General features: G+C 40.3%; 1 protein-coding gene across 1 annotated transcript; it reads right to left on the bottom strand.

Annotated features, from left to right (window-relative positions):
* Positions 1–592: 592 nt before the first annotated feature.
* On the bottom strand, positions 593–8,370 carry LOC124632047 (fibrillin-1-like). The gene is made up of 6 exons (XM_047166700.1): positions 8,068–8,370; positions 7,202–7,331; positions 5,797–5,861; positions 2,430–5,675; positions 2,175–2,284; positions 593–762 (listed from the first exon to the last, which is right to left on the bottom strand). Exons 1-6 carry the CDS (start codon positions 8,154–8,156, stop codon positions 665–667), a joined length of 3,738 nt encoding a protein of 1,245 aa, XP_047022656.1. The 5' UTR covers positions 8,157–8,370; the 3' UTR covers positions 593–664.
* Positions 8,371–13,662: the final 5,292 nt, after the last annotated feature.

Here is a 13,662-nt window from a genome sequence, read left to right as displayed (position 1 = left end):
AAACTCTTAGCGTCCGAAATAAAAATGAATTTCAATCGGGAAGAGTAGTACTATATAATGCTATAGATAGAAACTAAAAATCGATTTTGCTGTCCTTCAAAAAAATCGTCAAATATCGTAAAAAAATGTGTTTTTGGTACTTTAGAAGGGGTATATCTCTAAATCCCTACGTGCTAGTGCAACTTTATGTTCTGGACTTCGATTACGTATCAAATAATCTATAAGAAATTATATATTTCACCTTTGCACCAAAAATGCTGTTGACCAGTGTAATTGAATGAAGGATATTATACATTAATTATTAAACTAGATAATACAAAAATATACTAATTAATTACTAATTGGCCGGCAGTTAATACGATGATCGCCAATTTTTTTAAAAAGAATATCTAGATTACTATCAAAGTTTTCAATCGGTCTGATACCGGTCAAATTCCTGATCTTTGCAATGTGCTTTCTATCACACATCTTCATACTTACCGATTTATGAGCCTGCACAAACTATCTTCTGACTAAAAGTTTTTAGTGTACTTACTCTAAATGTTATATTTTTAGTGTTGATTATACATTTAAGGGCACAATAAAAAAAATCTTATGAAAAACTCAATTTAATTATTTTTGATAATAAATAAATGGTAATGGTTTAAAACTACACTGAGTACATTTAAAGTTCAGTAGTCTTGTCATTTACATCGTAAGTACCCTTTTGTCTGCAAAATATTTTAGTTGATATTTCTTGATCTGGAACAGCTGTAGTACCATCTGTAAACAGATAGATTTAATATCAGACATAAATGCCATTCTTACCATGGGCGTAGCCAGCTTTGGGCTCAGGGTGGGGCAGCAGTCAACCTATCCCCCGGGGGAGGGCGGGGGCCCTCCTATTTTTTGTATCTTGAGCCGTTGATCTCAAACTTGTTAATCTCTTAATTTGAGAGGTTTATATTTTCAGGTACAGAAAATAAACAATCTCACACAGGACAAAAGCCAAAAGTAAGAGCATATAGTTTCTGAATGCGCGAGAGAAGCGAGCGCGAAATTTTAATTATTTTTTAAGACTCAAAACCAAAAACTACGCAAAATGTCGCCCAAATATACATTTTCATGAATGGGGGGACTAGATACGACACACCCGATTTACGTCCATACGAAAACCCCCTCGCTCGCATAGATAAGTCGATTAAAATAAAGCTAGATGCTTAACGTATACCAACTTCGCGCAGCTAAGCTTCGCGGACCACTCGGCGGAATGCCTCCAGGGACCACCAGTGGTCCGCGGACCACCGGTTAAGAACCACTGTGCTAAACGATCGTTCTATTGTACAGGTCGTACATGGCTGGGCAAGCAAAATAGCGAGCACGGTTTTTACACTAGGATAAATTGCATTTCCGAAATTTTGATCACTTTTACCAGTTCCATCTCGAGATGGACCTTCAATGAATTATTTTTTGGATTATATGGACGGCTCGGCTCGCTACGCCACATAGCAACTATTCTTTTAGGGAATACGGCTCGCTTGCAAATGACGCGCGTACCGCGCACGTTCGGGAACTCGAGCGTGCATTTTGTTTTGATCGCGCTCTTTTCAAAGTCGAAAATTTTTTTGTGCAATAACTTACGGATACTACATAATATATGATTGTTGATGTTGTTAGTTAGAGTTAATAAGAAAAAAACATTGTTTAATCAGACACCTTATAGGTCAGAGCCAGGGCCCAGGGTGGGGCAAGTGCCCCAGCTTGCCCCAGTGTGGCTACGCCCATGATTCTTACCAAGGGGTATTGGATTGCCCGGGTAACTGGGTTGAGGAGGTCAGATTGGCAGTCGCTCCTTTAAAACAATCATTGGCCGTACTCAGCCGCATCCGGTTAGATTGGAAGCTGACTCCAACATAGTTGGGAAAAGGCTCTGGAGATGATGATCAGAAACAAAAACCTTTTTCCTTAAGCATGACAAAGGCCCACTTTTATGGACAATGTAAACGTTCATTTTTCTTTAAAAAATTGTTAACTATGAAAATTCACAGTAAACGGCTGTTATGAGAAAACCGACATTTTTGTCGGTGGACTTAGATTGACTCAATACCGTGAATTAGCCCCTGCCCTCAAAATTCTAAAAAAGCCATAAAAGAAGGATCAACTTTGTGTCGGTTGGAATACAGAAAAGAACTTACCATCCTTGTCAGATTTTTTTCTTCTGAAATATATGAAAACTATGATCGCTATCAAAACCAATAAAATGGCAAGTGAAGTGACCAAAATGTATATCCAGTTGGACCCCAGCCTGTGAATAATATATATTTTAAAGGTAAGTAGGTACATGAAAAGGACCATATTGAAAATAAATTCTTCTCTAAACGTAGAGCTTGTAAAGGCCCGCGTTTCATAAGTGGGCCTACATAATACACAAAATAATAATGGAAACTTACCAATTATCATTCTCTTTGCTGGCACTAACGGCAGCAGTATCTGCTACACAAGTTCCATTGAGATCACTTCTAAACCAACCCGGGTGACATCTACAGGTATCGGGACTCACACAGACGCCATTCAGGCAGCCATCAGCACAGTGCGGCTGACAAACATTGTCTCTTAACTGCACATACCCAGGGAGACATTCACAGGTCTGTGGAGCGACACACGTGCCGTTTATACAAGGACTCCGACATACAGGTTCACAAGTTTTGTTCATAGTTCCATCATCTAGTAACATTTCCCATCCTTTATCACATTTGCAGAGCCCAGGAGCAACGCAAACTCCATTCGGACACCCATCTGGGCAATGTGGTAAACATGCACTATTATTTACTTTCACATGGCCGTTGAGGCATTCACAAGTGTTCGGGGCTATACAAATCCCGTTAGAACAAGGTATATCACATATTGGTTCACAGGTTCTGTTGACATTTCCATCTACGTGTATCATTTCATATCCTGAATTACAAATGCAAGTCTCAGGCTCAACACAAGTACCATTTGGACACCCGCTAGAACATCTAGGTGTACAAATATTATTTTCTGTCTTCATATAGCCAGGAAGGCAGCTGCAATTCTCCGGAGCTACGCATGTGCTATTAACACAGGCTTGAGTACATACAGGTATACAAGTTTTATTGACACAGGGAGTAGCACATTTTGGTTTACAGATAGTATTTGCAGTACCATTCGTTTGTGTTATTTCCCATCCTGGATTACAAACACAATCAAAAGGCTTCGCACAAAAACCGTTTGGACACCCACCTGGACAATGTGGCTCGCAGATATTCTTCTTGGTTTTCGTATAGCCAAGGTTACATTCACAGGTATCCGGTGTTACACATCTACTATTTACACAGGGTTCGCTGCAAATTGGTCGACAATATTCTGTTTTTGTTAATTCTGATGTTGCTATTTCGTATCCGGAATCACATACACATTTTTCTGGGCTAACACACATACCATGAAGACATCCTCCGGTACATTTCGGTTTACAAGTAAATCTACGAGCTATTTTATAACCAGGCCAGCAAGTACAAGTTTTTGGAGCTACACACGTCCCATTCACACAAGGTATTGTGCATATTGGCTCACAAGTTTTATTATCATTTGCCATTTTCCATCCGATATCGCAAATGCAGGTTTCTGGACCAACACAGGTACCGTGGTGGCAACCAGATGAACAGTGAGGCTTACAAACGTTATTTTCGTATTTTTTATATCCTGGCAAACATTCACAAGTGTCAGGTGCCACGCATATGCCATTCACACAGGGGGTGGTACAAAATGGCTCACATGTTTGGATTGTAGTACCGTTTGACTGATTTAAATGCCATCCTGATTCACAGTTACATGTTTCCGGAGCAACACAGCTTCCATGAGGACACCCACTGGAACAGAAGGGCTTACAGCTGTAGTCGTCTGACTTAACATAACCCTTTGCACACCGACATTCTTCTGGAGCGACACAATATCCATTCAAACAGGGCTTTGAACATTTAGGTTGGCAATTTTGTTTTCCAGTGTCATTCGATTGAACCAAATGCCATCCAGAATCACATTCGCAGATTTCGGGGGCTGTACAACTACCATGAGGACAACCACTGGAGCAGAATGGCTTACAGCTGTAGTTATCTACTTTGGTATACCCATCACTGCATTGGCATTTTTCTGGAGCCTCACATAATCCATTTATACAGGGTTTTGAACATATAGGCTGGCACGATTTATGCGCAGTGCCATTTGATGGAACCATTTCCCACCCTGGGTCGCAGTCACAAGTTTCTGGAGCAATACAACTTCCATGGGGACACCCACCAGAGCAAAACGGTTTACAGCTGTAGTTGTCCGTTTTTTTGTACCCTGTTTTGCATTGGCAAGTTTCTGGAGCCACACACGTGCCGTTAATACAGGGCTTTGAACATATAGGCTGGCATGATTTATGTACAGTGCCATTTGATTGAACCATTTCCCATCCTGGGTCGCAGTCACAAGTTTCTGGAGCAATACAACTTCCATGGGGACACCCACCAGAGCAAAAGGGTTTACAGCTGTAGTTGTCCGCTTTTTCATGCCCTTTTTTGCATTGGCAAGATTCCGGAGCCACACACGTGCCGTTAATACAGGGCTTTGAACATATAGGCTGGCATGATTTATGTACAGTGCCATTTGATTGAACCATTTCCCACCCTGGGTCGCAGTCACAAGTTTCTGGAGCAACACAACTTCCATGGGGACACCCACCAGAGCAAAAGGGTTTACAGCTGTAGTTGTCCACTTTTTCATACCCTTTTTTGCATTGGCAAGATTCCGGAGCCACACACGTGCCATTAATACAAGGTTTTGAACATTTTGGATGGCAAATTTTATTCGTAGTGTTATCTGTCTGACTCATTTGCCATCCTGAGTCGCATACACATTTTTCTGGAGCAACACAACTTCCATTAGGACAACCACTGGAACAAAAGGGTTCGCAATTATACTTGTCCGTTTGTGAATACCCTTTTGAGCATTCACAAATTTCTGGAGCCACGCACGTCCCATTTACACACTTCTTAGAACATATTGGCCGACAAGTTTTGCTATCATTCGCCATTTGCCATCCGGAATCACAAATACAAGTTTCAGGTGCAACACATTTGCCATTGGCACACCCACTAGAGCAAAAAGGCTTACAGCTGTAGGAATCTGTCTTTACGTATCCTTTTTTGCATTCACAAGTTTCTGGTGCCACACAAGTGCCATTTAAACAAGGTTTATTACATATTGGTTGACACGATTTCTCCATAGTGTCGTTTTTGGTAACCATTTGGAATCCTAAATTACAAACGCATTTTTCTGGACTGACACAAATACCGTTGGGACAACCATCTGAACAGTGAGGTTTGCAGATATTATCCGCAGATTTTCTATATCCTAACATGCATTCACAGGTTTCTGGGCGGGCGCAGTAGCTGCCATTCATGCAGGGCTTACTGCAAAATGGTTCACAGGTTTGATTGAGAAATCGATATCCTCTGTTGCAATGGCATACGTTTGGCAGTATACAAATACCTCCTCCGCAGGATTTGCTGCAATATGGCTGGCAGCGATACTTATCAGCTAAATCCAACACATAGCCTAAGTTGCAGCCACATTCCTCTGCACTTCGACAGAAACCATTTATGCAAGGTTTTGAACATTTCGCCTTGCAGACCAATCTGAAAATGTAGAAATATCATCTTTACACATCTATTTCATATGGGTAATGCAGAAAGGAACTGCACCTAATTTAAAATGATTCATTGCTGGATATCGTATGTAGTAATTAGTGCTACTTACCGCGAATATGTTGAATCTCGCTCAAAGCCGGTGCAGCATACATGTTTGACCGATGTCACGTTTTTCTGAAAATTTTTAAGTACTCATTAATTTTGCTAGTTAATTTTGGTAACATAACGAGACAAAGAAAACGCGAGACTTTGGTTCTTCTGATCTCCTCATTAACATTGCCTCTGGGTGACTTTGAGCCGCTGCAAATTCCATAGTATATATTGGTATCTAACACGTCACTGTCCCAAAGTATACATACATCAAAACATAACATTTTAGTCAAAATATTTGTATTGCCATCCAGCGTAGCAATGCAGCCGGCCTTTTGAGCACGATCCCCAGGGATAGCGATGAGGAATTTTTTTAGATAAATAGTTATGTACCTTTTGTTATTTGTTAATAGTTTATATATTAATTTAGTCGTGGTGGCCTAGTGGGAAAACCAATCTCTCAAGCTTATACTTGTGGGTTCGATTCCAGATCAGGCAAGTGCAACTTTTCTACGTTTATATGTGCTCTATAAGTATATCATAGACATCAATTACTGTGTTTAGGGCACGTAAAACTGTAGGTCACGGCTGCCATTAAACGTCATTGGCAGTCGTTACGGGTAGTCAGAAGCCAATAAGTCTGACACCAGTCTAACCATGGGGGTTGCCCGGGTTGAGGAGGTCAAATAGGCAATCGCTCCTTTTAAGCACTGGGCCTTGCTGCATTTGGTTAGACTGGAAGCCGACTCCAACATAGTTGGGAAAAGGCTCGGAAGATGATGATGACTTCAAATCCACCTCCTCCGAGCCTTTTTCCCAATCATGTTGGGGTCGGCTTCCAGTGTAACCGGATTCAGCTAAGTACCAGTGTTTTACAAGAAGCGACTGCATATCTGACCTCCTCAACCCAGTTACCCGGGCAACCCGATACCCCTTGGTTAGACTGGTATGTCAGACTAACTTGGCTTCTGACTACCCGTAACGTCTGCCAATTATGTTCAATGACAGCCGGGACCTACAGTTTAACACAGCCAATGGTGTCTAAGATATACTTAGAAAGTAAGCATTGCCATCCAACGTGGCAATGCTGCCAGCCTCTTGGGTACACTCCCGGTGGGCGGCGATGAGGAGGAGTTTTTTGATGCAATTTTTTAAATATTTTTATTTATAGTAAGTGTATATATTAGGTAATAAGTTAGTTGTATGTTGTATATATATTTATTATTAAGTTATTGTAAAAAGTTATTTGTATATAAATTACTTAGAAAGTACATACAAACTTAGAAAAGTTGCATTGGTACTTGCCTGACCTGGGATCAAACCCACGCCTTCATACTTGAGAGGTTGGGCCTTTACCCTCTAGGCCACCACGACTCTACTGATGATGACTTCAAATATGTAATGTAAATACGAATCGAACTTACAGTAACTACACGATTTGCTCTGAAGCTTCTTGGTTGTTTGATTTTAGGACAACGTCTTCTCCTGCATTTTGGGTCGTTCACCATCACCGTGTAATTGCTCCAATACGACTCGAATTGCCTGCGGGTTATCCTGAAAAAGTATGAAGCACGAGATATAAGTAAGGAACGATAGAAGAAAACATGCAGGCTTTTTAAAACTAGGGACCTGATAAATCATAAGCTTCTATAATTAAATGATAACGAATATCTTCGTTGTTGTACTTTCACTACCTCAAGACGTGCTTTTTTTTATTTTAGTATCTACTAATAAATAAGATTTTCAAAATAATGGCGTCCAAGTGCATCCGTGCATTTAATACCTAAGGAAAATTATAAGTGTGAAATCAGTTATTTTTATAATAATTCAGGCTGAATCGTGAACAAGATAGTAAGCAACATTGTAGGCGTGGGCGCAACAATCGCTTCCGATATGACACGTCGCCGCGTCGACGTAAATACTTTATTTTGCAAGTTTTTTAAACATAAAACATCTTTTTTTATCCAAAATTATTTGTATTGAATAAATTAAACATACATTGGCAATACACTGCTTAATTGAAATACTGGTTTTGAAAGTACCTGAGAGGTGCTTTCGCTTATATATATTTTTTTAATTTGTTATAGGTAGTAGAGCTCCTTCGTCTCCAGTATAATGTAATATTTGCTAATCCTATTGCTAAACTAATAAATACACAGCACAACACAGAATAAATAAAAAAAAACTTGTGACGATCGAATGATTTTCCCAAAGGTACTTTAGCTCGACGGTTGCTTTTTCAAAACACCCTACTTTGCACAGCTTAAAAAAACAAAAAAGAAACACTTACACTTCTGTCGTAGTACAAATCCTGTTGTCCGCATTATAACCACAATATAATTGCAATAAAACAATTAAAATTAATGATAACGTCCTCATTGTAACGCGATATCAATGACACTGAGATTTTCGGATTTTAGCATCAAATCAAGGATTCTGTGTCCAACGCTCATCCCGTATCTATACGTTAGGGTTCCCTTGACAAAAATTATGGAGTCTGAACTTTATGGTCCTTATGTATTTTCGATCTACGATATGTATGAGTCATACGATCAGTCATCATACCATATTGTGTGTGGTTATAAATTTTGTGTGGTTTATATAGAGGTAAGTAACTTATTAATTTAGAATTAGACGTTAAGCTTTTGTTTTATTATAAAAGTCACAACAACTTGTCCACGTTACAGATAATTTACACATACTACTTTACCTCTATATTAAATTACTTAAGTATAAAATTTTCATTATTTTAGTCTCAATATGTCATGTATGACATGTCATCGACACGAAAGAAGAAGAATTATTTTAGCCCTTCTCGCCTGAAACACATTATATCCTAGTTCAAGCACGTAAGACTCGGATTAAACCTTATATTTAAGACTCTATGTACTTTACCCAAGTTTTCTTCGTAATTTAGTCGAGGTATTCTTTATTGTTTTGGTGGTATGAAACGATTTTGGGTCATACTAATACGTAAGATTGGTTGACAGATTCCTACACATGTTATGCGGGATAATATGGACCACAGTTGCCAGGAAGGTCTCGAGCATGCATGTGTTTAAGAATACAGGTATCTATTTATTTCACATCTTTAAACTGACTGGTAATAATGACATAGTAGACATAAGAACTCATTTAAGGTAAAGTATTGTATCTGGATTTGGTTCACGCATAAATTTATTTATGTATTTGACTATGGATCTAATTCTTTAATGTACAAAGGTAAATAATAATGTTATTGCCATGAATTATTGTAACAACTTTTAAATAAGATACCTACTAGGTACGGAACCACGAATAAAATCATCATGAAACGGTCTTAGCTGGGTTTTTAACAGGATGACTATGGAGATAGTGGATTTGGCTCTAAGCTTCAGGAAACATGACTAATACAAGGTACCCGAAACTCTATAACATATATCGGGCTGTAGTTATTAAAAACATCCTGAGGGTGACCCTATTACAAAGTCTTACTTTATCTACCTAGGCTTTTCCCAACTGTGTTGGGGTCGGCTTCCAGTCTAACTGGACGCAACTGAATACCAGTGTTTTACAAAGAACGACTGCATATCTGGCCTCCTCAACCCAGTTACCCGGACAACCCAATACCCCTAGGTAAGTCTGGTTATAAGACTTCCTGGATTCTGACTATCCGTGACTACTACCAAAGATGTTTATATGATTGTTTCAATGTTTAAACTTCATTATATGGTGCTTTTGCTAGATGCATCGAAACATTATGATGGAACTTGGTGGCATCCACGTTCATGCTCAAACCCTTCCTCACAACATGATCCTCATTTTTCAATCACATTGTATCTACATACCACTAACTTTTCGTATCCTCTATCACTTTCAAGGCCGCCTTGTTGGTATACTAGTTGCCTGCCTCTGCGCCTGATCTCTTTCCGGTCGGGTCGGATTGCCCTCAAAACTCGGTAGGACCACCGGGTTTTGAGATGTCTGCGCAAATGCTTGTGCACTATAATATGTCCTGCGCAGCTGGTTGATCTCCTTTAATGAGAACAGCGGCCGTGGCCGAATTCGGCCGTGGACGCCATTATTATTATTATTATATAGTTGCACAGCGAGTCGCGCTCTGCACGGGATCTCGGGTTTGATTCGAGCCGAAATTGCTTACTAAATTTTAGAAACGGTCACAAAGCAAACCGAAGTCTGGAAGTTGGCGGTGTTGCCCTGCCTGGCAGGTTGCCACCTAAAGCGTAAAGTCCATAAATGCAACTCAGTAGCAGTCGTATGATTCCACAATAGAGGTCAATGAAATAAAAAAGTAATGTTGGCCTAGTGAGCAAAGAACCAACCTCTCAAGTATGAGGGCGCGGGTTCGATTCCAGGTCAGGCAAGTACCAATGCAACTTTTCTAATGTATGTACTTTCTAAGTATATCTTAGACACCAATAACTGTGTTTCGGATGGCACGTTAAACTGTAGGTCCCGGCTGTCATTGAACATCCTTGGCAGTCGTCACGGGTAGTCAGAAGCCAGTAAATCTTATAACAACTCTCAAACTTACCTAGGGTATCAGGTTGTCCGGGTAACTGGGTTGAGGGGGCCAGATATGCAGTCGTTCTTTGTAAAACACTGGTATTCAGTTGCGTCCAGTTAGACTGGAAGCCGATCCCAACATAGTTAGGAAAAAGGCTCGAAGGATGGATGAGAGGCCAGCAGGTGGATTTGAGAAATTCTGAGTCATTTTCAAGGATTATTCTTTATGTAGGTACTCTTATTATTTTTTTTATTTTTTATTTATTTATTCCTTTATTTCAGGCAACTAGGGCCCATAAAAATACAAATACACATATATCGTACATTACAATACTTATAAACTCTTCTTTCTCCTGCCCTGTTCCCAAATATTACTTGGGGTCGGCGCAATATGTCATTTTCTTCCATTTTCCCCTGTCACTCGTCATACTGACACTCACTCCCTTCCTATTCATATCATCTTTCAGGCAATCCATCCATCTTTTCTTAGGTCTTCCTCTTCCTCTCCATCCATCTACATTCATACTTAGCACACACTTTGTTGCATGCGTATCATCCCTCCTCATTACATGTCCATACCACGACAATCTTCTACTTCTCATCTTTTCTGTAACTGGCGCTACTTTCAGACTTCCTCTAATGTAATCATTCCTCACTTTATCCATTCTTGTAACACCACACATCCATCTCAGCATTCTCATTTCTGTTACATGCACTCTCTTCTCGTCCCTCTTTTTCAATGCCCAACACTCCGATCCATACAGGACGACAGGTCTAATGACGGATTTGTAAATTTTGCCCTTCAGTTTGAGGGGCATCCGCGGGTCACAAATAGCGCTAGTTACCTGTCGCCACTTCATCCATCCAGTATTGATCCGATGCGTAACGTCCCTGTTCACCTCACCGTCACTTTGGACGAGTGAACCAAGGTACCGGAAGTCGGAGCAAACTGGTAGGGGCATGCCGGCTAGGGTTATTGTCATGGGTCCCGAAATACCGCCAAAATCACAATGAAGGTATTCGGTTTTACTCCTGCTCACCTTTAAACCCACTGTCTCCAGTCTCAGCCGCCATGCCTCCAATCTACTCTGGACCTCTGGCCCACTCTCCCCCACCAGAACAATGTCATCGGCGAAAAGCATACACCAGGGTGCCTCCTCCCGTATATCTGCCGTAAGCGCGTCCATTACAAGCAGGAAGAAATACGGGCTGAGGGCCGACCCCTGATGTAAGCCAACACCTACACTGAAGCTGGCGGTAGTGCCCGCTGCGGACCGGACTTCTGTACGGCATCTGCTGTACATCGCTCGGATCAACTGCACATACTTCCCTGGTATACCTTTCTCCTCAAGGGCCCACCACAAAACCTCACGAGGCACCCGGTCATATGCCTTCTCGAGGTCAACGAACACCATATGCAAGTTTTTGTGTGCACCCCTGTACTTTTCGCACAATTGGCGAATACAGAATATAGCGTCCGTTGTACTCCGACCAGGCATAAAACCGAATTGATTTCGTGCGATATCACTCTCTTCTCTCAGCCTCCTTTCAAAAACTTTCTCCCACACTTTCATACTATGTGACATTAGCTTTATTCCTCTATAGTTGTTGCAATTCAACACATCACCCTTGTTCTTAAAAATGGGCACCAGGAAACTATTGCACCACTCGTCTGGTATAGTTTCCTCTTGCAACAACTTATTGAAGAATAAAGCCAGCCATTTCCATCCATCCATCTTTAATAATTTCCACACTTCCACTGGTATTCCATCTGGTCCTATCGCTTTTCCATTTTTCATTCCATTCACTGCTAATCTGACCTCATCCTCACATACATTTCTTACAAGGCCCTCGTTCACCGCTTTATGATGGAGCACACCGCTCCACTCATTTTCTTCATTCATCAGTCTTTCAAAATATTCCTTCCACCTACCTTTAATCTCCACATCATTCGAAAGGACCGTTCCGTCTCCATTCTTTACACACCTTATCTGGCATACATCTCTTGTCATTTTCTCCCTAGATTTAACCAATCGGTAAAAGTCATTTTGACCAGCTGGGCTATCTAGGGAGTCATACATCTTCTCGTGCGCTTTTGCCCTTGAAACAGCCACAATCTTCTTTGCTTTCTTCTTACATTCATCATATTCAGCCTTTTTTTGTGCTTTTTCACTATCATCATTGTCTTCCGTCCGCTGCCATTCTTTGAATTTCATCTTCTTTTCCTTTAATACACTCTGCACTTCTTCCACCCACCACCAAGTTTCCTTCTCTATCACACCATTCCCTACTTATTCACAATACTTATAAACTAATACATAAAAATTCACCATATCAATATATATATACAATACTATATCTATAAACACTTAAACATACTATAAATACATAACAAATATTCTTAAAACTAATGCACACGATGTGTCGGCGTCGTGTTACGCTGACTGGTGTCACGTAGCCGGCCACGAAACCGAACCCGAACTTATTAGGACCACAATTTGGGATAGGAATATAAAAGTAAATAAAAAAATCTTGATAAAAATCTCTTTAAACTGTGTAATAAAATGCAGCCATAATGTAAATACAACAATAACAATTACTTTATCAATTGAATTAATATTTTAAGCAGTAGTTTCATTATTAAATAATATTGATTTGTTTCAAAAGTCCTGTCAAGATTGGTTACCTCTTATGTGTCCACTCAAATCGACCAAAAGATTAGGAGAAAATAATACTTTTTTTTTTATTCCTCGTTAAAGTAAATTTATTACAATGTCATTATTTACATAGATATTTACAATACATATTTACTATAAATATCAAAAAATGCTGCTGCTGCCGCTGCGGCTGCGGAGAACCTCAAGCGGCGGAAATATAGTGGCCTTGTCGGAAACTATATTTTCGAACCGTTTGGGGTTGAAACCCTCGGGTCGTGGGGTCCGAATGCCCACATTCTATTTAAAGATCTCTCTAGGCGGCTGGTTGACACTTCTCGTGACCAGAAGGCTGGCTATTACCTCGGACAAAGAATCAGCATGGCGATCCAACGAGGTAATGCTGCCAGCCTCTTGGGCACGCTCCCAGTTGACAGCTATGGGGACGAATTTTTTGACGCTTTTTAGTTGTTTGTTTTACTAGGATCGTTTTTGAAAATAATACTTATCTATACTAATATTATAAAGCTGAAGAGTTTGTTTGTTTGTTTGAACGCGCTAATCTCAGGAACTACTGGTCCGATTTGAACAATTCTTTCGGTGTTAGATAGCCCATTTATCGAGGAAGGCTATAGACTACTTTTTATCCGGGTTCGTGCAGAGGTTCCCACGGGATGCGGGTGAAACCGCTGGCAGAAGCTAGTGAAAAAATAAAATAAACAATT

This window comes from Helicoverpa zea, chromosome 7 (assembly GCF_022581195.2).
Source record: "Helicoverpa zea isolate HzStark_Cry1AcR chromosome 7, ilHelZeax1.1, whole genome shotgun sequence".
NCBI lineage: Eukaryota > Metazoa > Arthropoda > Insecta > Lepidoptera > Noctuidae > Helicoverpa > Helicoverpa zea.
Note: the sequence above shows the minus strand (reverse complement) of the source record. Positions and strands in the feature narration are given on the sequence as shown.